The sequence below is a fragment of the Primulina huaijiensis genome, chromosome 11 (genome assembly GCF_012295235.1).
Source record: "Primulina huaijiensis isolate GDHJ02 chromosome 11, ASM1229523v2, whole genome shotgun sequence".
In the NCBI taxonomy this organism is placed as follows: Eukaryota; Viridiplantae; Streptophyta; class Magnoliopsida; order Lamiales; family Gesneriaceae; genus Primulina; species Primulina huaijiensis.
Window position 1 is genome coordinate 341,585 of NC_133316.1, and position 24,359 is coordinate 365,943.

Sequence of the window (24,359 nt, forward strand, 5' to 3'; positions counted from 1 at the left end):
ACTACCAAAAAAGAAAACACGTGTATTATTATTATACATAGAATATAAAAGAAAGGTCGTCCAATAATTGAACAACTCCATCATTCTATCTATCGAATATTTTTGCTATTATCGGAAGACGTACGTGTTTTATTTAATTATTTAATTAATTGTTGCTCCTACAATCAATCTACCAGACACACTTCATACGTGTATGTATATAATATAATATAATACAAATTAATAAATATATATCCCCGTCTTTCTCATTCTCTTGGCAGGACACACCAACGAGGTAACGACCAGTCGACCAACGCCAAATACTTCACACATCTGCTTTACATAATTATTTTCAGCAACTGAGTGACTCACTCATTCACATTTTCTTACATAGTTGTTCCGAATATTTCATTGTATTGATTTTTTCATCATTTTTTAACATTTTATGTTTGGATGACGGTTTTTGACCAATCATTGAACAAATTAACAGCATTGGACTTCTAAATTTTTCGACCTTAAGCTAGATCATCTCTCATCTAATGAATTTTCTTTGATACTAAAAACTTGCTCAATTGCAACCATTGAAATGGCACAAGATAGAATCTTTTGTCATTATAGACAAAATTGGATATATGTATGTTTTTGCGACCATCATCAAAATATATCGAAAGTGTCCTTATCTGTATCACTAAAATCAAAAGTAGTGGTAAAATAATTCTCAAGTACGTTCCTAACTGAAACTTGTCTGATTGGAACTTGAGGATCCTCGTGGACATTTCGTATGTTCTCTTAATAAAAGCTGTGTTTTACTAATTTTAAAAGTGATATTATTAGTGGTAGCGCATTGTGGTTCATGTGGAACAATTTGTTGATCACATTTGGTATTATATTTATTATAAATGTCATATAAATGAGTTCTAATATTAAACAAAATCAATTAGCTAGATGGAATTGTTTTCGTAGTAAATCCTAAAGAATCATAATATAACGCTCTCATTTATTATAAACCATCTTATTTAAGTCTAACATTTAAAATAAAATGACATAAAAATATTTCAGAAATTTTTAAAAATTATTTTCCACAATTTGCTTTTATGGCATAAATATATTGAACTAAAACATCATAACTAGATTTAATATGTTCGCTAAAAATAAATACAATGTTACAATAATGTGCTAAAATTAAATGAGAAGTATGATAATAAAAACCAGATTACTGGTCATTATCATCATTAAAAACATATAAAATTTCACAAATACTAGTTCATATGTTTCATTGATTTGCAAACAAATAAATATCACGAGCTTGAAGATGTTCATGAAAAAATAAATCTAATTAATATTTATATTGAAAAGACGATAATAACAATTTATATGTTGAATTCCAAATTTGTTGGGATGTCTTGTGCAAACCGTTTAGGCCTCATATAATTGATTTTGCAAAATTTTCACATTATTTCATAACTTAAGATGTGTCCATAGATAATGAATTGTTGTCTTGATTTGATTAATATGTGATTCTAAAAAAAATTTCGTCTTGAACATACAAATTTAAAATATGACATGTTTAATTAATATAAAAAAATTTATCACCTAGTGATAGTTTACATATTTTAATAAGTTCATTAACACTGTAAGTATTTGCACTATCATTATCAAAATAAATTGAAAAATTTTAGAAGTTAAATCATATTTTTTTAAATAATAAATATAAATTGAAAATATTATGTTCATACGTGGTTCGTTAAAATATCTATATGCAAGCAATCTTTTTTGAATGTTCCAAAGAACTCTCAATCCAATGACATTAATACTCACGTATGAACAACTTTGTCAATGATCACTCAAAATATCCGAACACAATCAAAATTTATTATTTAAACTAGCAAATTTTTTAATTAATTATTTTTGGGTTTAACTACTAATTTTTTAAGTTTGTGTTTTAATGTATTTCGCCGGATACTGGATAAGCTTAATAGAAGGCTTTGCTCTTGTTGAAAACCAATTTTCAAAACATAATTTATCACAAAAACTAAAAGAAAGTTGTTAAATCTTACAATATCTAGTTGTTACTTCTCTAAATTTAGATTCGGAATAATTAGGAATCGTTACTTGTTTGAGACGAGAATGTCGCCATTTGAGTTTGAGAACGATCAATATCAATTTTCACCTGATGATTTTTCTTGATGTGTCGCGTTAAAACTCCATAATCACCTCCTCATTGTTATTTTTAAACTTTCAAACAATAATTATCAATTGGTTCGCAAATCACCGGAGGAAAGCTTCACATTTTCGAAATATTTGGTGAATATATTATATGTGTGATAAGGCACCACTCGAGTTTTAGGCGTCGTCGGATTGCTCATGCATTCTTGAATTAGATGATGGTGTGTTTTTGGACCACCTCTTTTTTCTTGTTGTTGCTCCTCATAAAAAAATAAAAATCATAGTCATCAACATTGAATGAAGAAAAATTATGATCCTCAAACTCGGGAATGATGTTCTTTCCCTTACCTTTACCATTAATAGATATACATTTTGGTCTAGTAGTAAGTGTTTGATCCTAACATATGTGACACATTTCTTTACAATCTTTACTTTAATTATCTAAACACCACGAGAGAAAGGGGATTGGAGCTAGAAAGCAGAGATCTAAGGAGAAGTGTGGATCGATATCTTTTGTAATCGTGCACTGAAGCTTACATCAAATTTGTATTCATCTCCAGTTTTTTTGCTTGTGGCACAAAAAATGATTTCATGAGACTTAAAAAAATCGTATAAAATCACAAAAAATAACAACGAAATATATATACCGACTTTTATAAAACAATCGACGAGTACAATAAAATACAATAATAAATAGGCGAGACTAAAAGAGAGGAGACTAAATGATATTTAAAGACCCAGCTGTATAACTCATATTTCATAAAAATCTTATATTTAATTAAAATAATGTCGGTTCGGTTTTTTTATTAATCAAACCAAATAGGCAAAAAAATTAAAATACTTTGAGTTTCAATAGGAAGAAGAAATTTTTTATATCTAATTCCGTTATAAATGACTAGTTGTTTTCGATCATAACCATATCTTCTTTCACGTAATAATTTTCCACATACTTTGAATTTTTCTATCGTGGTCGGGTTCAGCTTTGTCAAAATCGGAAATGTAGAAATTCCAAAGTCATTCGAGGCACACCATCACCGACCTTACGGTTTGAAGACGCACCATTGAAATAAATTTTATTGAATGTGTAGTAAATATACCAAATAGGATATTAAGTGTAGAGAAATTTAGTAATGTAACAATTAGATTGTTGTATGACAATGTTGAAGAATAACCATATATTTATTTATACTCAAAATTTGGTGGGTCTGAAAAATTTATTCCTGAAATAGTCTAAAAATTGGACACGAGACTCGCCCCCAAAACCCATTTAATATGCCCAAACCCGGCCCATTTCGACTTTGACATTTAAAAGTCCATCATTCTACCAAACCAACTTACTGATAAAGATCAAACCCATTAATCACAAACAGGAATCAAGTTTCTGGCAAATTTTCCATCACAAAATAGGAAGACAGAGAGCAATTGATAAGTATTGTAATTTGTAACCATGAAGAAAATTGAGTGGAAATTGAGAATGCTCGCTCACATGATTGTGAAGAAGGAAAAGATGAAGACACATTTGAGGTTGAGCCAGAAACCCAATTACCAAGAAATCTCAAATATTCTTCTTAAGTTGAATATAATATAAAAATTGCAATTTTATGCACAATAAATTTTCAGGCTTTTTTCAATTATTAATATTACAAAAATTTGAGGACATCGTTATTAACGTCAATCTAGTTTTTGATATATTTTGATTATAATTAATTAATTAAAAACTTGTATGACCGGAAAAAATGATTTGCACCTGTACGAACAATACTATATGTGTTGTTGTCAACTGGGTCGGTCATACGAGTTAATGAGGCTTGTACATGTAATGTGTTATTTTTGTTTACTTGGATCATATGACTACTAAAATCTTTATCCTTAGTTTATGATGTGGTCATGTAATTAAGTGCATAGTTACTTTGTTATGCTTTGGCCCTATTGACTGACTAGCAGAGAATAGAAACTTCGAAGTTAGTTGTTTCTAGCGAAAGCTAAACAGAATTATCTCAATTAAAGAAGTAGAGTACAAGTTGTGAGTCGGACTTCGATGTATTTAGATTTACGCGAGGTGATTCTTAAAATGATCCAACACCCGGCGTACTTCTTTCCACATCTGATCTACCACTTCTTTATTATTATTATCCATACTGCAGCTGGTCCAGAGCAACTATTTTTTCTTCAGTAAAAAAAATGCATGATAAAAGTGTCACCCTCACATCCATTGATTTTAATTTTTAGGGTCAACATATATAAATATATATACGTGAAAGCCCACCACCCACAACTGGAACACAAATCTATATAATTCTTCACTCACCGGATACCATTAAATGCCAGAATGACCAATTCAGGTCTGACAACGGGGACTGCAGCTCATGGCATGATTTGATTACCAACATAGTGTACACCCGACTTTAGTAGCAAAACCTGAAAGATGACAGGCAATTAACTCCGCAAACTAATTTCTAGGAGGGATTTGATAATTTTAAACTAGTCTAATGCTTGGTGAATTTAAAATTGGTTATAGTTATTCATGCAGACGCTTAAAATTAGGTCGGGTGAATTTTATATCTCCTTATATTTCGATAAAACAACTAAAATCAATTAGGTGACAAGGATTTGAAATTCTAGATTTCGAATTATTCAATCCAAATGCACTCTTAAAGAAATCATTATTAGCTCAAAAAATAACATTAAGATCCCCCACACTTTATTTCACTTTTTTTTCCACAAGCAAATTAATGAAACAAGAGAGTCAAATTTTTTTTTTTTAAACCATAACCCAGTGAGTCAATTTTTTTTAAAACCATAACCCAGAGAGTCAACTTGAATTGAAATAAAAGGCACAACGAACAAGTGGCATCGAAGGTCAGAAAAGAACCTCTTCAAAGGGCCATCTCCCTTTGCAATTCAGCAAGTTCATCATCATCATCTTCAATCTTCTTTACTGGTTGCCTTCCGGCAGGAACTCTAACAGCAGCAGCAGGAGCTGTTGTCGCAGGTTGCAGGAGCTGCTCCTCAAGCTCAGCTCCTTCAAGTTCTTCAAGCTCAGCCTCCAATTCATCCTAGGAGAAGAGACAAGTCAGATATCTTCTCTTCAATCAAAACATTGAACATAAGAGGTAATCAGAGCAATGAATACTTCGTCAAAATCAGCTGCAGCGCCAATAGGTGCAGACAATGCTTCTTGAATTTGTTTCATATTTTCTGTCTGCTCATTGATCTCATCCATTGTTTTGTCCACATCATCAATGTTACTGAAACAGCGAAAGTCAGTGAGGAAAATGATAAATAAATTCCTAATTTTAAAAGACCATTTTAGAGATGTTCCTAGGCCAAACCAACATCAAAGAGATGGGCGTTACTCAGGTATCTGTTTTTCTTCCACCGATACATCAACCCAGAAATTAACAAAGCATTCAAGAATCTGTCTTAATTTGACTGATTGTTACTAAAAGTTGCTCGGCTTCAAAACAATACATTATCTGTAACACCCCAAAATTTTGAAGTGTTTAGTCAAAATTTTGACCAATGGATTTCAACAACGACGACAACAATAATATATAAAACTACTTATTCTAGCAAAAGATTTGACATATATAAATAATTTTTCCGACAAAATTTTGAAGTGATTAGTCAAAATTTAACCCAATGGATTTGAACAACAACGAACAACAATAATATATAAAACTAATTATTCTAGCAAAAGATTTGACATATATAAATAATTTTTCCGACATATTAATCAACTTAATGTCTACTTAATGTCTAAAAGGGTTGGAATGAAATAAATAAAAAAACATATGAATAGTATTAATAAGTTATTTATATGAAATGAATTTTATTATTCTAAAATAAAATTTGAATTGAACACTACAAACACAAAAAAATGCTTTCTAAAATATTATAACTTAAATAAATAAATAAATAAAAATAATATATATAATATAAAAACATTAAATAAAACTCAATAAAATATTAATTAATTTAAAATTGTCTATTACCAATTTAATGAAAAATATGTCAATAATTTAATGGAAAATGTATCACCAAGATAGGGTCAACACTTGGCTAAGGGTAGATGACTCACTCTCCTTCATTCTCCACTATAAATAGCTCTCATATGATGTATTTCATCACAAAAATCTTTTGAATTTCGTGGGTTTTAGATCACAAATAGAGAGGGGCAAAAATAGTGAAAAATATGGGGAAAATTACCAAACCATCTCCAAAAATCCCAAAAAGTTTATCCTTGTCTACCCATAAATCAAAGTGTATAGAAGGTGTATCGATATCAGCAACCGATTTTGCCCAGAAATTCAAGAATCAAGAAGAACAGCTTCTGGAAAATTCCAGAAACTTGTGTTTCAGGTAGCCAATTCAAGCTCGATTTACCCTTTCTTCTTGAACGAACTTCAATTCGGTTTTAAAATAAAAAGTGTGCAAAATGTTTCCTAGTTCACATATTTGCCAGCCGATTATCTCCACAGTCACGGGAAGTACTGTTGTTGGTCGTCCTAAATGAGCTTCAAAGTCATTCTAATTTTTCAAAATCTGTTATGCAATTCGAATTTGAAAACATGTAAAACATAAAAGATGTAGATCAAGCCAAGACCAATCCACCGTAAAATTTCCGACCGCGCGTAAATTTTGTGCCCCACTCCGATGGTCGACATATCGACGGCCGATCACTTATGCACTAAAAGTTTGGTGATTTTTGAACATGTATTTTAATTGCTATGAATTTTTAAAGTTTTAACCAAAACTACCCATACAAATTTTGTACAAAAATGATTTTTAAAAGATTCATACCTTCCACCAATCATGACCGATGTAAAATAACTCAAATTATATTTATAGGAAATTATCTTAGCTTGAGATTGAAATCCAGACGAAAAGTAAATTACTTTACCAATATGAGGTTTTTTCTATCGTGAGAATTTCTACAAATTTCTTCAATATAGAGTTTGAAATTTGGCCGGAATTTACAGGAAAGTTTCATAACTACCGATTTATTCATATATATTGCATCATATTGTGTATTTCTCATTTTATTGGTCATATTGTGCTTTATACTGAATTTCTGGATTTATTTATTCCTGACTGGTTACCAATCGGCTATTACTTATTGAATGACTGAATGAATGGAGCCCTGGACAACGGTCAATGTACAAGATTGCTAGTCAATTGGACAACGCGACTTCGGCCCGGAAATGTGAGTCCAATGAACAACGGTTTTAAAACCTAGTATATGGTTCGTATGAACGTGACTTCGGTCCGAAAATGTGAGTTCACCTTGGCAAGTAAATTATCGATTGTACGAATCCTACTTAGGTACATAGGGAAAAGTGATACACCGAATGTTGGTGTGAATCACCTCTTTAGCCCACGATATTCATTTCAGAGTCCTGAACAGTCACTGCGTTTGATTTTTCAAGATATTTTGTGACGATACATTACTACTGATACATGTCATCTCATATTAAAATATTGCACTGATATATTATTGTTCGATTTGTTACCTATATATAAGTCCAGTTTATTTCCTGACTAAATCCCCAAAGACTTTAACCTCTGTTTTCTTTCTATTTATTGTAAATTTCAGATACAAGATTACAGGTCTCCGAATAGGAAAAAAATTGAGAATGGAAATGTCGGCTTAGAAAGACCGTGAATTTTCTATTGAATTTGTATTTTAGTTATCTTTGTAAAGTCAAGAATAGTACACGCTTCCACTACTATAAGTTGATAATGATTATATTACAACTCCGGACCCACAGTATCATTTCTTTATGTTCCTATAGTAATCATGTTTGTCTTTCTTGATACTTTTGCATGGTTCAAAATTCTGTAATCACGATTAAGCCCATTTTTATTAAACGAAATGGTTTACAGGGTAATAAGCAACTTACGTGGCCTTCTGCATGGCTTTCATCGCAGCTGCTCCAGTTCTCAAAGCATCCACAGTTTCTGTTGTAGCTTTTGCACCTTCCAGCATTATCATCTGCAACAAAGGTGCAGGTTCAGTTTAGTAACAGAGCCACATCAACTGCAGAAACAGAATCTGCGTGAATATTATGCAACTTTCAGGAGTACCTGATCATGAATACGCAACTGGAAATTTCCAAGCTGTTCAACTTGCTGCTCATAAAGTCTTTTCCTCTTCAAACATTGTATTGCAGCTGTACATATATGGAAAGCAGGAAAGCAGTGAGAAAGCAGACAAGTTAATATCTAATTATAAAATGTTGAGACAACATACTTATAAAGTTAGGAAAAGCAGATGATTTATTCAAGCCCAACCACAACCTGTCATTGATGGACTATGCGAGGGAAGATTAAGGGATGGAATATTGAAGGGCACCATGATAAGAACAGAATATGTGACAACATATAGGACTACAAAACAACATTAAAAAATCACCATAATTCACGCAAAGTTCTTTGTTATAAAAAGAAAGTTAAAGTAATCGGGGATATGACCAGCATATTAAATTTATTTAACAATAAACAGGAGAGTGAAAACACAAAATTCTAAAACTTTCAGGCTGAAAAGATGGTAAACTGGGTAAGAGGCAAGAGAACCTCCAAGGAGCTCTCATCAATCAACCATACCCCTTTTATTTTTGGCTCTAGTAAACTCCTTCGCCTTTTCTACTTCATCAGCAGCCTTTTTCAATAGAACTTTCTCCTTTTTCTCCAGCATCTCAAGAGTCTGCATCATCCCGCAAGCAACTACTTAGAGATCACGGAATCACAGGAATGATTAAATAAATTCAGAAAGAATTAAGTCATCAAAAAAATGTCCAAAAAAGGGCCAATTCAGGAATACGGAACACATTCACCCACATAGGAACATGCCTTGAAATCAATGGAGTTGGATTACTTTCTTTGAACAATGTTCCTTAACAGAGGCGGTTGATCTACAAAAGTAGGTGGAACCCAAAATGCAAGGGGAAGACCGAGGATTTGTGATGGAGGCAACACAAGGGACCGAATACAATTTAGGGGAGGGAAACTTGATTTTTTAGAAAACTTGCACATAAAATTTGCAATTTATTTATTGGCTTCAGAGCGATCACCTGTCATCTCTAGCAAAAAAACCCAACAAAAACACAGCAATTATAACGCAAACTGATATAGTTTCCACCAAATGGCTAACAGAAGCATTTATTATGTTCAACTATGTCAACTACACAAGAACGATAATAACATTCATCACAATAGCACTGTTATTACACCCAAAAAATCTCAACCCGACAGAAGATTCGCATAATTAAAAAACAAAACGATAACAAAGATGAAGGAAGTTAATAAATAGATCACGGATAAAAAAGTATACCTCATTTAGCTTGTCTAGGGTTTCCAAAGCATTAGCCTCTTGCTTGGGCTTACCGAAAAGTCGCGAGAACATATTGAACAATTAATATTCCAAACAGACAATAATGTATACGCAAATCAGGGGAAAAAATCAATTCCTCGAATCCTGCGCTGAAATTTAACGCGAAATCACTTCGATCTGCAAACACCAGCAATCGGATTAGCCAAGATTCTTACAAATAACGGACAATTGTATATGTAAACGTTGAAAAATCTGCGCAGCCAAGGAACTACCACGCATAGAATTCGAAAAGGGATAGCATAACTGGCTTTGATTCCCGCATTTCAATCAATTGATTGAATTGAGTTGAGAATGGATTTCAAAACAATAACTCGGTCGTGGGAAGGCAGAGGAGATTAGGAGTTAGCTAACGTGACTGGATATGGGCCCCACTACAACTCATTGGTTCTTTGAACCGAAATAACCGATAATTTAACAAAATATAACTAAAAATCGATAAATTTAGGAAAAATCCATCATATCATCTTTCAATTAAGATCCAGTCCACATGTAATAAATTTTGTGAATCGGTAGCGGATAAAGCTTAAATTTTAGTTTCAACTCCTTGTTGCCCACATTTTACCTTTTTTCCCTTATATTATTTAAATGCAAATATTAAAATAAACGCCCCCACAAAAATAATTAAATCCTACCCAACCAATCCACTTTAAAATGTCATTCGCGGTGCTTCAACCACAATAAATTTAATATCAATTGATGGATCGTGTGCTCGGCACCTTCGCGGTGCTTCAACCACAATAAATCAATAAGCTACAATAGCTCGTGTTCTAAGAATGAAATCACCGATAAATTAAATCGAGTTTGGTTTTAAATCAAGCGAAAAATACTTGAAGTAATCCTTCGTTAAGAAAACTGATGCATGACATGTGCTGCTGTTGGGACATGTTCATGGGTCCTAGTAGAGTCTAATCATGGTCCTAGATGGCTTGGAGGAAGGATGGTGCAAGGCTTAGGGCTGTAGCTTGAAGTGTGGGTCGCGTAAAACTGGGGTTGATGGGTTGATGGCTGTGGTCGTGCGTGGGCTGTAGGGCTTGGTCTAGTAGCGCTAGTCTAGGGTTCAATCTAGGTCCTAGGATGGTTGGTTAGGGGCTGGACATGATGGTTAGGGCCTAGGCTTGAAGGAACTCAAGGTTGTGCCAAGTTAGGGTTTTCGAACCAATGGCAAGAATTTTCCAGCAACTTCCTAGGCTCGCTCGAGTATTTTAATTGGCTTGATTTGGGTTGCATAGGGTATGGTTAGGTGTGAATAAGCTATAGTTCAAGTTTGGTTAAGTTTTCAGTCAATTCGGGTTAAAATCGAGACGTACGGTTGAGTTTTAAAATGAATTGGGAAATTAGTTGAGGAACTTAATTTTACGTCTAAAAAATGTTTATGGGTTTATTTTAAGGTATCATGTTAAGTTTAGAGATGAAAAGTTTATGTTTAAAATTTGGGAAGAAAATATTAAGTTTTGAATTTATTCGAGTTAAAAACGCGTCATGGTTTAGTCATCAAGTTATTAAATCGAAAGACTCGGTTTACGTCTAAGAAAAATACTAGAGGACAAATTTAAGCTTATGTGATGATTTGGGATAAGCTCGAGTCAATAAAAGTAAGAAAAATTCAAAATCGAGAATTTTAGGTTCCAAGAGGAAAATGATCATTTGCGTCCCGGGTATTACGAATGGCTTGGCAGTGCCCCGAAGAATCATAACGCATGATAAATGATATTTTAAAATGTTTATGTTGAAAATATGGAATTTCATGATTTATGGTAAAGCTGTGCAATTTTTACTATTAAAAATGCTATTTTACAAATGTGGAAATGACACGATATTTTATGATTAAAAAGAAAGAAAAAATATTTTGAGGGATGTAAATTGACTGTGACAAAAGATAGAGGATATGTGGGGATCCGTTTTAAAAAGGAGCGGTGAACTTACAATTTTATGGGAATGCCGTGAGGGAGAAGGTCCCAGACGGAGCCCACTTAAGGGAAAAGGCCTCAGAGGGAGCCCGACGATTGCATTTCCATGACGGTGCCCAGTGCCCGTCTCCATGGGCCATGTGGAACTGAAGACTGATCAGTCAACCAGAGGATAAATACTAGTCACTTTCAAGGATCAAACTTCACCTAAAATGATAAATGATTGAAAGCTTTACGATTAAAATGATTTTACGATTTACGATTTATTTATGCTTAAAAGCTATTTTAAAATAAAAGTATGATTTTATTGCATGTGATTGTATATGTATTACTTACTACTCATGTTTAGAACGTGCTGAGTCCTTAGACTCACTAGGTTTGAATGTTGCAGGATTTGATGATATAAGGAGGCGCTGACGCTTGAGTGAATCGAGTGCGACAGTACACTCCCAAGGGATATTTATTTTTCGCACTAGCTTGATAGATAAAATATTTAAAAGATTATTGTTAATGATTTTATTAGAGATTTTCATGCTTTATTTTATTGTTAGTTAATCTTTTAAAGATCGATGTATGATTTTTGGTTAGTTGACGATTTAGAGATTTTTGGGCACTTGAGATTTTAAATTGTTAATTTATTATGATATATGAAAATGTTAAGTTATTTTATTTAGTAATTTTCGAGTTTTTGATTTAAAAAAAAAAGTAGGACATTTCAGTCTCGCTCTAGCGTTTCGGTGCGTGACAATCTTCTCCTTAGATAAAACTTCTTTTGTTTCAAATTCTATAATAGATAATGATATAAATTATCTTTCTTTTAGGAAGTAAGAAATGTAGACAAAATGAATGCAAACGTGTATGCATAATTTTTCAGAATTCAAGTGATTTTTTTGGTTGACATTTTATGATGTGTAAAGTTATCAATATGCGGGGACATGTAAGTTTTTTCAGTATTGAAATGTCTCTTCATCCTCCAAAAGTCAGATGAAATGCATCCATGGGACAACATTTGGATACATTGGATAATGGAAAATTCGCTACTGTAGTTAAACAATACTTCAGGCGCCTACCTCTAACTTGGGTTGCGCGTAAGAAGGCATTGAGGCACCTCTGGAGGCATATGGGCGCCTTCCCTGGGCACATGGAGGTGCTAATGCGTCTCTAGTGGCTCCTGAGTGCCCTTCACATGCAACAAGCACCTCCCCTTCTTGGCCTCTCATGTGGCGCTTCCTCTGTTGCTTGAAAAATTCTCAAGAATGTTTCTTTTCGTATTTTTCGGNTTTTTTTTTTTTTTTTTTTTTTTTTGTATTTTTCTTTGCTTAATTTATATTCATTAAGCTCAAAACTTTCCAACATTATATTGTAATGAAGTTATAATCAATAATCCATAGGCATGACGCAGTGGGAGAGATCATTTGGACAATATCAAAAGCAAGAGCGTCATGAGTTCGAATAAACTTGATGTCTTGTAAGACAAAATTACTCCAAAAGATTTGGAAAACGATCAATCCTGGATAATAGAAAAATAATTATCTATTATGAGTGCATATAGATTGTGATTGCATTCGGATTTATCTCCCAAATGGGAGACCGTCTTCTCCTAGAACTGGTCGGGCACATTTCATACACTGGATGATAAAAAATATTATTATTAATAATTTTTCACATCTATAATATGGATAATATATATATGTTATTTTATTATATTATAAGTTATTTCAAATTTATGAGTTGAAGTTTAATTGAGAATAAAAATGATGTAAGAGAAATAGTTTAGACTTTAATTTAAGAAATCGAAAAATCGATAATTGAATTAAATTTCGATTTCAAAATATACAAATGTTTAGAAGAATGGAAACCAACAAATTTAATTTAGAGGGTGTATTCGTTGCAAAGATTTGCTGACTTTTTTAATTAACAAACATTTGTGGAGTTGATAAATTTCTACTTACTTTTGCCTCACAGATTTTTAAAGATTTTTACAGAATCTTGTAGATTTAATTTGCATGACTTTTATTGACATTTGTAAATTTTTTTTTTATAGAAACCATATAAATTTTGTAATTTATTATTGTAATTTTTTAAAATTTTTTGAACTAACAATTGAACGTGAATAACTTTTTATTTATTTCAAATATTTCTATCTCTCAATATAATATTTTTTACATATTGATTTTATGAAATACAATAAATAAGTCATTACTAAATTTATTGCAATTAAACTTCAATTATTCAATTCAACAAGTTTATTTAAATAATTAATATTTTTAAAAACACATAACAATAATTTTCAATATTAATAAATAATTAAAATTAAAATAATTTCATTCATTTTAAATAAATTTTTGTATAATAAATATATTAATTTTGTTTTTGACAATATGTCAAACAGAGAAAATAAATAAGACAATCATGTGTATCTGAAAATAAATAATAAGTATGTTAAAATATTTGTAATTAAGGTAATTTATAAAATTTTAATATATTTAATTTAATATAATTATTCTTATATATGTGTGTTGATAAACTTATAAAATTATATGTGTGTGTATTCATTAAAGTTAATTAAAAATATCATGTGCAAGAATTTTGAGTTATAATCAAAATCAAGATATAGATTAACTAAAATTATAGAAAATAATTAAATATTAAATATTATATAATAATTAATAAAAAAAATTAAATTTTACTTATTAAAAATAATTATTATTTTCAATATATTGGTCAATAAAATGTTATAATTTTTTTTTATTATGTAATGTAATAATTTTTTTTTAAATTTTAATAAATACAATTTTACATTTTATGAGTTTTTGTGGTTGGAACTCCAAATATAAAATGAACGATGTTAATAATTTTGATTTTAAACTATTTGTTAACAAAAAAAAATATGTTTTTAAAAAATACAAATAAAAAGAAAAATAAATTGATGAGAAAAGAATGAAAATTTTAGTGTTTATATTAAGTACGTGAATTTAAGAGATTTCTCAATTAAATGTACAGCCAAATCTTTGGGTTGAATCAAAGACATGTTTTTGACATGTTATTGTTATATCTTAGGATTTAATTTTTGTACTTAATAGAATTTCGTGTAGTAATTAAAAGTCTATTAACATTTTGAATACTTATAGATTTTTATAGAGTTTTTAAAATTCAAGTTTGAATATCACATTATTTTTTAAAATTCTACAAAAATTCACATTAAATACAACTAATTTTTTTATAAAATATATAAAAATTTAGATTGCAAATATTTTTAGATTTTTAAAAATTGTTAAAAATATATAACCAATAGAACCTCTTAATAATAATAATAACTAGTTACTATATACACGCGATGCGTGTGTACACAATCTTTTTTATTTTTATCGATGGACTAAAGTGAAGTTTGACAATTTATAGGGGGACTAAATTGATATTTGAATTGTTGAAATAAAAATAAAAGTGTGTGTTGAAATTAAAAAAAAACAAAAAACAGGTAAAAAAAAGTTGGTGTAGTTATTATTATGTCTTCATATAATAGTATAGATAAAAAAAACTTTGTGAAGTTTCGAAGTCAGAGGCTCCCAGCAGTTCGATCCAAACAGGCTCCAATCTATCAACATAATCGTCTTCCAGCTTTCATCGGCTACAGAATCATCAACCGAGGGGTTTCGTAACTTATTTCGTTTGAATCATTGAATTGATTTTCAGATCTATCTGGATTTCACCATAATCTGATTCTTTATGCTTTTTCTCTTCCATTTTCACAGATCCAGCCATGGATTTTATGAAGGTTTTCGATCAAACTGTCCGTGAAATGTATGATTCTTATTTCCCCTATTGTAAGATTCAATTAACGATCTCATTTTCTAGCTATCAAATGTGCTATATTCGTGCGGTGGTGCAGAAAGAGGGAGGTGAATTTGAAGGTGTTGAAGGTGCCCGAGATCGAACAAAAGGTAATACCATTCAGTTAATGGGAATTTCTGTTGTATTGACTGCTTAAAATTTCCGACTGGTAAAGAACTTGGTTATTAAATTTGTTTATGTGCGTTGATAACTCATGTTTCTAGCTCGTGATAAATTTTTTTTGCATTCTTAGTATAGTCTGTCATAATAAGCGAATAATATGGGTGTAAATTGCAAAATTATCACCTTGAAGTTCCACAGTTGCTGTATTCTTGATATGTGTTGCAGGAAATCCAATTATTCTATCACGTAGACATGATAAAATGCTGAGAAGAGTTTTCCCCATCGTTACCAATTCCCTTAACTATAAAATTCATCAAATTCAGCTGCAGCATTGAATATTGATCCCAATTGAACTCGCATCTCTCAAGTTCCCAATAAAATAGCTTTTGTTCTCTGTCTTTCGTGTCCTGTTTTATCAAGAACTCAAACTCGTAGAATGGCCAGCATTAAAAGTCAATAGAATGCAATGTTCCTCACGCAGTGGAGGGTTTCCGGTCCATCTGTTTCCCTGCTTTTCCAAACCTTTTTCATGAAACATAGATTTTGGCACATGTGCCTGAGAAAACAAAAACTTTTATTTACATTGTAAATATTCTCCAGTCTTTGCTTTGTGCATCTTGGCCATGTTACCAGCAAACTCTGAAATTTAAACAACCACGACGTTAAGCTTTCAATGTATCAGTGGATCATATATTCTATAATTAAAAATTGCCTCTGGGTTAGTGTGTAAATATACTTGCATATACAGTCGAACATAGCCAGTAAAGGCACTAGTTTCTCTTGGGGCCTGGATCCTTGGTACAAGTTGCAAGGTGATGCAGCCCTATCATTGAAGCAAGACACGTTCAACACATTATCGTCACATAAATATAGAAATATTAAAAACATGATATATTTTGGTCTGTTTTAATTACGTCAGGTTTTGGATGCGACGGAAGATGAACCCTGGGGTCCTCATGGTACTGCATTGGCAGAGATAGCACAAGCCACTAAGAAATTGTACTTTCTGTATTCTCTTTCACATGCTTAAATTGTTAATCTTATTCCTTGCTTAGTTTCTCTTAAAGTGGCTGCTTTGGTGTAAAATCTTTGGGATATCATGCAGCACTGAATGCCAAATGGTTATGAATGTTCTTTGGACGCGATTGATAGAGACTGGCAAGAACTGGCGTTTTGTTTACAAGGTATTGATCTTTTCCAAGAACTGTGCAATGAATTTACCACGCTTTTCATCTTTGAATGATTAAAATTTCAATCTCTGCACAATGTTCTTATCTGTTACTTGTCTTGTCATCAAGTTTAACAAGTTTGTTATCTTTGAAAATATTGATAACTGAATTTCAACGATTCTCCTCTCTAGGCTTTGGCTGTTATAGAGTATTTGGTGGCGCACGGATCCGAACGTGCTGTTGATGACATAGTAGAACATACTTTTCAGATATCTGTACGCATTTTCTCTCGTGCCTAATTTCGATGTGATCATTATCTTGTTATCTAATTCAAAATTAGCATACCAAGTCTTCATGTTAGATTCCTACTGAGTCCAATCTCACTTTTTTACTTTTTCTAGGCTCTAGCAAGTTTTGAGTATGTTGAGCCAAGTGGGAAGGATTTGGGGATTAATGTGAGAAAAAAGGCAGAAACTATTGTGGCTCTTTTAAATAACAAAGACAAAATACAAGAAGCGAGGAATAAAGCTGCTGAAAATCGTGATAAGTAAGATCATATTTTGAGGTTGTATATAGATGTTTCAATAATGGTGTATTTATGATCTTTTAATCAATTGTAGGTATGTTGGACTTTCATCATCTGGAATAACATACAAGTCAAGCATGTCCTCAGTTAGTGGCGGTGGCTTTAGTAACAGCGACAAATATGGAGGTTTTGGTAATAACAACGATGGCGATAGAATCAAGGATAGTTATAAGAACAATGATCGATATGATGAAGATAAATACGAGAAGCCTACCAAATCAAAGAAAGAATCTTCTCGTAATTCTAGGTCTGCACTGTTGCTGTGAAGAACTGTTTTTTCCCTTCTAATTTCTGCACAATTCTAATCGTAAAGTATGCTACGATTTTTTTGGTGACCAACATGATGATTTGAAATTGCAGTGTGTTTCATGTTTTTGGTGCATGACATGGTTTTTACCCGAATATTTTGAAAGATGTTTTTTTGTTTCTTCATCTGGGTTGCTTGAATTATTCTTATCGAGATATTTTCCTTTTTTCGTTGTCAATGCACATTTGATCCCCTCTTTCTTCTATTATAATTTGTTGTTATAAGTATTATCCGAAAGTAGTCAACCACTTAATATTTCTGAGTTTTTTTTTTCCAAAAACTTGTGAGGGTTTCCTATAAGTTTGTCATATGGTTTAGGGCATGCATATATTGTATCGCGCAGCTTTGATTTTCTGATCATTATTTTGTACTCTCTTGAACTAATTTGTATATGCCTTAAGTTCGTGCGAGAGATGATGTTAGTCTTGATATTTGCTTTATTTTTGGTTTGCATATGTAATCTGTGGTTTGCTTCCTCTAAATATCAAGAATATTTTCAGCAAGGGTCAGGGCTCTACAGCTAGTGGCACATCAAATACAACAAAAGCGAGCGTGCCAGATAAATCTGCATCAATCACCTCACAAAGCTCAATTGCGCAGACAGATAAGCATGGCGATGATGATTTTGATCCACGGGGGACTTCAAGTGCAAGTAAGTAATCTTGTTGTCAAGCTTCATTTTGATGATGAGTAGCTGCATAAATTAGTAGACGTTGAATACTTTTCCGAGGGTTCCGCCTCATTGATTTGGAGCTTTTATTTGTTGAATATATTCGATATTGACAGAACCTTCTGCCGGAAGTAATCAAGTGTATCTGTTTGGTCAAAATTTTGTTGGTGATCTCTTAGATGCGCCAATATCCGTTTCGGCGGATAAGTTTACTTCTGAAAATGATCCATCAGAGGTTGATTTGTTTGCTGATGCTGCTTTTGTATCAGCAACACCCCAGCCACAAGTAGAGAAAGTTCCTATGCCCCAGGTGAGCTTTAGTGGACAATGTCATATGTACAATTACATGTGCAGTTGTACTTACTTCTTGATAAAATTGGGAGAAAGTGCCAGCGTATTTTTCTTTGAAAATATAAAGAAATATTACCAAGTCATCGAAGTTTAGGTTTCATGTCATAAGCCCTGTTGAATCTTATTTCTCCTCATCTCTCTCACTTGGAGAGTTCACCTTTATTTGGCTTTCTGTGGAAGGGGTTCTGTAGGTTTGTATTATTTTAATTCAAAAGAAATGCTCCTTGTCTCTCAGGTCAATCATATGTAGTACTGCATATTGTCTCGCTCGTACTAATTGGTTTGCATTTTCTGTGTCTTGCAGACCAATGTTGATTTATTTGCTTCGCAGCCTGCTCCCGCTGTTTCTTCACCGATGGATTTCTTTGCTACACCTGAACCAGCTCCACAGCTTGATGACAATGCACCAAAATCAGATGCAACTATCAGCACATTTGATCCATTTGCTGCGATTCCACTGAACAACTTTGATGGATTTGCTTCTGTTAGCTCAATCAATTCTCACACATATCCTTCATCAACAGCATCCAACCAAAATTCTTCCGGTGAAGGAAGCCATGGGAACCCAAATGGATCTTCACTTGAAACCAAGTCTCCACTTAAGAAGGATGCGTTTCAAGTTAAATCTGGAATATGGGCAGATTCTTTGAGCCGGGGACTCATTGACCTAAATATAACGGCTCGTAAGTATTTCTTTATCACCTCCCATGTATTATAAGTGATTGGCTTATCCTCTTTCCGATTTATTCATTTTCATGCTAAGAATTATTTCCAACTCTGGCCGACAATTTTTCAAACATTATAGTTTATACTGACTGATACTTTGGGTATATGGTCGCATCTATGCAGCCAAGAAAGTCAACTTATCAGATGTAGGTATTGTTGGCGGGCTGACTGATGGATCTGAAGAAAAAGAAAAAGGACCTTTGCCTTCATTTTACCAGGGTCGAGCTATGGGCATTGGTTCAGGACTCGGTAAATCGAGCCTCGCTACAACGACATCAACCAATAATGATTTTTTCTCCAGTCTTAGCAGCCAGCAATATGAATTCGGGAGCTTTCAGAAGTAAAATTCTTCCTAAACGTTTCTCATTTTGGGGAATTGATGAATAAGGTGCCGTGCATATCAAACTCTACGCTTGGTTATTTTTTCACTTTCGTAGATGGGATATTTGTTCTATGATTCGCATTGTTGCTTGCGTTTGTTTGTGTAAAATTACCGCTAATCTTGACTATCATGGTATGTTATTATTTCAATTTAAAACTGTCCAAAACATCAGATTGTGTATGTTCACATCATCTTGAGAATACTTTTTGTTCTCTTTTCGGCTCTATTAATATATGAGAAGGGAGAAATCTCGAGAAACGACATGGCCTATCTCGTTCAAAACAATCGGCCCATACACATGTTATATCATGTTTACAGCATTGCAAAGTAAAATAAGGAGTGCATCCTAACTATGCCTAAGCTTACAAATTCCATTTGGGTATGCGGTCCGGCACAGAAATTGGAAGGGCATTCATAGTCAGTCATATGTATAGTGGAAGTGTGATTCGATGGATTCAATTCATTTTGTTTATGGGGATACTTTTACTAATTATTGAGCTGTTACTTTATTATTGTGATAGTGACTAGCCTAGGACGGTGGCCTAAAAAAGCTGCATATGGTTTCATCAGACAGGCAAGGCAGCCGTGAAAGAATTAACTATTCATTCATTCAAATGGTTTTGATACAACCATCCCACGTTCTATAAAAAAACAAATGTACCCCTCTTCATTCATTCCGAGTCCGAATCCATGTGTCCCCCCATAGCCTTCAAACCTCTTGGCCTCTGAAAATTAAAGATACGTGATATGAAAAAATCAGGTGTAATATTATTATTGACTATATTAAGAGAGACGGGGTACCTTCTTGGAGACTTTCTTCTCTCGAACTTTATATCGTTCAAGGGTTAGATCGCATAGCCAAGAACCTGGGCAAACCAACTACGATGGCAAAACAAACAAATAAAATGAAACGAGAATCGAAACACAAAAATCAAATTAATCAAGATTGCATAATGACCTTCCAAGATTTACGAATTCTCATTAACATCACAACTGCTGCGGTGGTGGGAGAAGGGAATATAACATATTATCGTGGATTCAATAAAATGATGATAATAATAATAACAATAATTGCATTAAAGCATAAAATGGACCCGCTGTCTTTTTAATACTTTGTTGGTTTGCTTATGCGCTGAGACAAAGTGGGCGCAATGTCATGACAAACAAACAAATAAAGAAGGATCAACCAACATGATAAGAAATTCCCACCAGAACCAATACATGGGCTGGCATATTCCCTCCAAAATAAGTAAACGAAAACCAAAATAAACATGCTTATATTTCATATAGATCCATATCAATCATACCATTCCCTCAATATAACAGTGCAAACATGTAGACTTCTCACACTATCACATTTCCCATAACCTGCACCTATATATTCTTCCCACAATCTGTGTTTCGATGTGATTCTCACATACCACTTACCATAGTCTATGCTGCATCAGGAATGCCCATGTAATATAGACCATTAATTATATGGGTTTCACAAATATTTTATATCCAGTTTTTATAAATCAAACAATGTATATTATTTGCAGAGTACTTCTCTTAATAGCAGCAAAGAACGAATAAAAGACGGTCAAGTGGATGCCAACATCTCCCTTCTATCCTACATGATTTCTAGTTGCCCACTTTCCCAAAGCAAGCATTATTAATGTCACAACCCTCAGATAGCCTCTCTGCCTAACAAAAATAAGTATGTATCATAGCTTGAATCTAATGCAAAAGCAAGTAGCTTGATTACTGATCCAACGTTTAAAGCATTAATTTTTTTTTGTTTTTTGTGCAGAAGAAGATTTTTACTTCTTCGTCACTAAGAACGCTAGTTTAAATTCTCCACAACTTCGGTCGCTGGGAGGGTCTGAGCGAGGAAAAGTTTATTTCGCTTAACTGAGATCATTGCACAAAGGTGAACATACAAAATACTGAAATCTAGAAACTATATCCTGATTTCTGCATTAGAGAACATTTCAGCTAATTTTATTCATTGAAACCAACTGATATTTGTTTTCATCTGGGAAAAGGGGAGTATATCCCTGTGCTCATGCACACCACAACTCCACCTTCATCTAATGAATGGGAATCCAAGAAGGTAAATTCATGAAATGATGAAGCATCAATATTACACACATATAGCTTATTTAAATGCTTACAATATGGACTTTCAACTGATATTAATCGAGTGAAGCAAAATGGGGAACTCACGTTTACACTTCGCTGAATAAACTTGGCTCGTTTCCTGGGTCTTTGAGGGAGTTTGGACCCTTTAATTGCCATGAAATCCTCTTCTTTTTCTTTATTTGTCAAGGCTAACAGAAACTTAGGTGGCCACAGTGTATTGCTCCCTTCGCTTCCAGCCAAATCACCCCCTTTTTTCCCTTCTTGGGCTGTCTCTGATGAGCCAGAACCACCACTTCCACTACCTTGGTGGTGGTGGTTGTCATTTTGATGATTACTATCAATGTTGCTATTCTCGTTGGCCGTACCACCTTTCTTATCACCTCTATCCGGGGAAACAAATGTCTCCACTCCATTTCTATGACCCCTCATACTAATTGAACCCTCTGATTTCCTTTTAACATTGGATGGTGTTAAAAGAAAGAAGAATGGAGCAAATATTCAAACCATAATATGCATCAAATGCAAAACAAACAAACAAGGAAACGTAGAAAAATAAATTAATAACTATTAATTAGCCTAGACTGCTCAGTTGTGGGAGACCTAAGTTCTCCCAAGTTGGTATGCGTGTAAAAAAAACGCTATAGATAAGAGTAGACTAACCACCCAGGAAATTTTACCACCAAAAATCCTATGCTTTCACGAAAACTTACTACAAAATGAAAGGCCGCGACAAGATTAACCGAAATACCTTTGTGGGGTTGTTATAATTTGGCGTAGAAAAAGCGGGGGACGGTGTGGTTCTGATTTGGGTCGATTTGAAAAGAGATTGGAATGGTAAAAATTTTTTTTTTTTAAAAAAAAACGACTTCAACAGTTAAAAATTTTAATTCAAATTTGTAAACAACAGTATTGATGAATGCCGAAAGATACCACTTTTCATCTCTCAAAAATTAAAAATAATCCCAACAGCTATACTACTAATAAATACTAAATGTAAGAAAACTAGAGATCACTTACTAATCCAATTTTTTGTAGGGTTTAATAACACCAAACAAAATTTATATATCTAACCTCGTACCTTNTTATAAAATAATATTTTATTTAACATTAAAAGTTTTTTTATATTATGCACTTGATGCGTGCAAGGAGCAATGGTATGAATAAAAGTGGCTAAATTGTGTGTGAGAGAGAGAGAAAGAGAGAGATGGGATTTGAAACTCAATTGCAATCAACACTATCACAACCAATATACCTATACTAATATATTAAGGTTAGAATCCCTTAATTAATTTTTACAAAAATATTTTATCTATTTATATAAACTATAATATCTAATTCATTTTAAATGTTCAAAAATTCACGTTTTACATTTACAAATGTTATATTTAATATAATTATATTATCGTTATTTAAATAATAATTTTAAAATTACAACCAAAATTTTATGTTAATAATCATTATTTATATATATAATATTCATAAGCTAAAAATATATATATACACACATGTTATTTTGATCCTAAAAAAAATAAAAAACAAAACCTCAAAAACTGGATTGAAGCCCGAAGGAGTACTTTACCTCAAAACTCGATGAGAAGGAGAAGCCGGCCGCAGACGGAGATCAATATATCCGTTGATGCCATGACTCTTTCCGGCAGCAGCATGAAGAATGTTCGGATCCTTGCTATTGTGATTCTTCAGATCCGACCTGATAACCCGGAGATCTTTCCGGGTCATGGGTCGGCCCGAACCAGAAGATTCTTTACTGTTGCTTTGAAACTTCATGCAGCGAAGGCGTTTCCCGTTGCCCCACTGCAGCACGAAGTCAGACGACGCCGTATTACCGTCCATCGCTGCCCTTTTCGTCCACCTGTCCAAGCATCCGATCACATTCGCCTCATGACATTGACAAAAGGGAAATAGAGGTTTACAGATTCCACCAAGAGTTTGAGAACAGATGAATATGAAACGCTCTGTGAACTAGCTTAAGTAATTTTGTGCGCTGAATTTAGCATCTGTGCAGGGATTGGAGGAACAAATTTTGAGGAAAATTAAACAAAAATCTTTGAGCCTAATCTCAAAGGGTGGTTGGCAAATCAGATCGTGGTCTTTGAGTTTCTGGGCACAGAGATAGGTGTATATAGAGAGGAGGAGGCACCCCACCAAAAAGAGGAGGATGAGTCATTTTGCGCGGAAATCCAACACGAGGAAATTCTGGTAGATGAAATTTGGAGATGGTTAAGGAGAAAGCAAAATCATCACCATATCATTACCTGAACACCGCAATTTTCTACCCCACTAATCGGTAAATATTGGCTCTTGGAAATCGATTGCTCTGAATCTGCAGTTACAGAAACCAAATATTTGGTCAATTACAATGCAATTTCAGCTCTTTTTTTTCTCAACTCTTGTTTGAAATGAATATATTCATTGGTGCCAAATTCTAAGTGTGTGAATTCGTAGCAAATTCTACCGATTCAAACACACGGATGCAGCAATTTCAGATCGAAATTTCAGCAAATCTGTTCCTCGAGAAAAACAATGAATCCGAGCTCCGATTGAGAATCCTTTAAACTATGAAAACGAAATCCATAGCATTAGATTTTGTGAGAGAGAGAAGAAATACTCTTCCTTCTCTTGTGAAG

General features: G+C 33.1%; 3 protein-coding genes and 1 long non-coding RNA gene across 9 annotated transcripts; 2 read left to right on the plus strand and 2 right to left on the minus strand.

Moving 5' to 3' along the window:
* Nucleotides 1-4,266: 4,266 nt before the first annotated feature.
* On the minus strand, nt 4,267-9,962 carry LOC140988715 (vacuolar protein sorting-associated protein 32 homolog 1-like). Of its 2 annotated transcripts, none has more exons than XM_073457767.1 (8): nt 9,754-9,938; nt 9,479-9,655; nt 8,752-8,851; nt 8,233-8,318; nt 8,049-8,140; nt 5,279-5,393; nt 5,018-5,201; nt 4,267-4,563 (listed from the first exon to the last, which is right to left on the minus strand). In XM_073457767.1, exons 2-7 carry the CDS (start codon nt 9,548-9,550, stop codon nt 5,022-5,024), a joined length of 645 nt encoding a protein of 214 aa, XP_073313868.1. In that variant the 5' UTR covers nt 9,551-9,655; nt 9,754-9,938; the 3' UTR covers nt 4,267-4,563; nt 5,018-5,021. The 2 variants fall into 2 exon arrangements, with proteins under 2 accessions (XP_073313868.1, XP_073313867.1); XM_073457766.1 differs by having other exon boundaries at nt 4,270-4,563; nt 9,751-9,962.
* A 4,998-nt stretch (nt 9,963-14,960) lies between these two features.
* On the plus strand, nt 14,961-19,758 carry LOC140988001 (clathrin interactor EPSIN 1). Of its 2 annotated transcripts, none has more exons than XM_073456834.1 (12): nt 14,961-15,095; nt 15,198-15,246; nt 15,335-15,386; nt 16,319-16,398; nt 16,505-16,583; nt 16,760-16,843; nt 16,970-17,115; nt 17,189-17,401; nt 17,962-18,113; nt 18,248-18,441; nt 18,787-19,165; nt 19,332-19,758. In XM_073456834.1, the coding sequence occupies exons 2-12, from the start codon at nt 15,206-15,208 to the stop codon at nt 19,550-19,552; spliced, it is 1,641 nt and encodes a 546-aa protein (XP_073312935.1). In that variant the 5' UTR covers nt 14,961-15,095; nt 15,198-15,205; the 3' UTR covers nt 19,553-19,758. The 2 variants fall into 2 exon arrangements, with proteins under 2 accessions (XP_073312935.1, XP_073312936.1); XM_073456835.1 differs by having other exon boundaries at nt 14,969-15,100.
* LOC140988002 (uncharacterized) lies at nt 19,358-24,352 on the minus strand. Of its 4 annotated transcripts, none has more exons than XM_073456837.1 (6): nt 24,188-24,352; nt 23,988-24,055; nt 23,294-23,584; nt 21,799-22,165; nt 20,392-20,469; nt 19,358-20,315 (listed from the first exon to the last, which is right to left on the minus strand). In XM_073456837.1, exons 3-6 carry the CDS (start codon nt 23,563-23,565, stop codon nt 20,262-20,264), a joined length of 771 nt encoding a protein of 256 aa, XP_073312938.1. In that variant the 5' UTR covers nt 23,566-23,584; nt 23,988-24,055; nt 24,188-24,352; the 3' UTR covers nt 19,358-20,261. The 4 variants fall into 4 exon arrangements, with proteins under 4 accessions (XP_073312938.1, XP_073312940.1, XP_073312941.1 ...); XM_073456839.1 differs by having other exon boundaries at nt 23,294-23,610; nt 24,188-24,350; XM_073456840.1 differs by having other exon boundaries at nt 21,799-22,144; nt 23,294-24,055; nt 24,188-24,351.
* On the plus strand, nt 20,568-21,594 carry LOC140988004 (uncharacterized). Its single transcript, XR_012177258.1, has 3 exons — nt 20,568-21,048; nt 21,132-21,289; nt 21,383-21,594. It is a non-coding gene; the product is annotated as an uncharacterized lncRNA (long non-coding RNA).
* Nucleotides 24,353-24,359: the final 7 nt, after the last annotated feature.

Excerpts from the sequence above, each read along its gene's own strand:
- LOC140988715 (XM_073457767.1), bottom strand. The coding sequence starts at position 9,550 with ATGTTCTCGCGACTTTTCGGTAAGCCCAAGCAAGAGGCTAATGCTTTG. Across the intron at positions 8,319-8,751 it reads TAGAGCCAAAAATAAAAGGG|CTGCAATACAATGTTTGAAG; the intron begins GTATGGTTGATT and ends ATATATGTACAG. Across the intron at positions 5,202-5,278 it reads CTGCAGCTGATTTTGACGAA|GATGAATTGGAGGCTGAGCT; the intron begins GTATTCATTGCT and ends CTCTTCTCCTAG.
- LOC140988002 (XM_073456837.1), bottom strand. The coding sequence starts at position 23,565 with ATGGACGGTAATACGGCGTCGTCTGACTTCGTGCTGCAGTGGGGCAAC. Across the intron at positions 22,166-23,293 it reads CCTTCTCATCGAGTTTTGAG|GAAATCAGAGGGTTCAATTA; the intron begins GTAAAGTACTCC and ends CAATGTTAAAAG. Across the intron at positions 20,470-21,798 it reads TTATTCAGCGAAGTGTAAAC|TTGGTTTGCCCAGGTTCTTG; the intron begins GTGAGTTCCCCA and ends TTGCCATCGTAG.
- LOC140988001 (XM_073456834.1), top strand. The coding sequence starts at position 15,206 with ATGGATTTTATGAAGGTTTTCGATCAAACTGTCCGTGAAAT. Across the intron at positions 16,399-16,504 it reads GCACAAGCCACTAAGAAATT|CACTGAATGCCAAATGGTTA; the intron begins GTACTTTCTGTA and ends GATATCATGCAG. Across the intron at positions 16,584-16,759 it reads ACTGGCGTTTTGTTTACAAG|GCTTTGGCTGTTATAGAGTA; the intron begins GTATTGATCTTT and ends TCTCCTCTCTAG.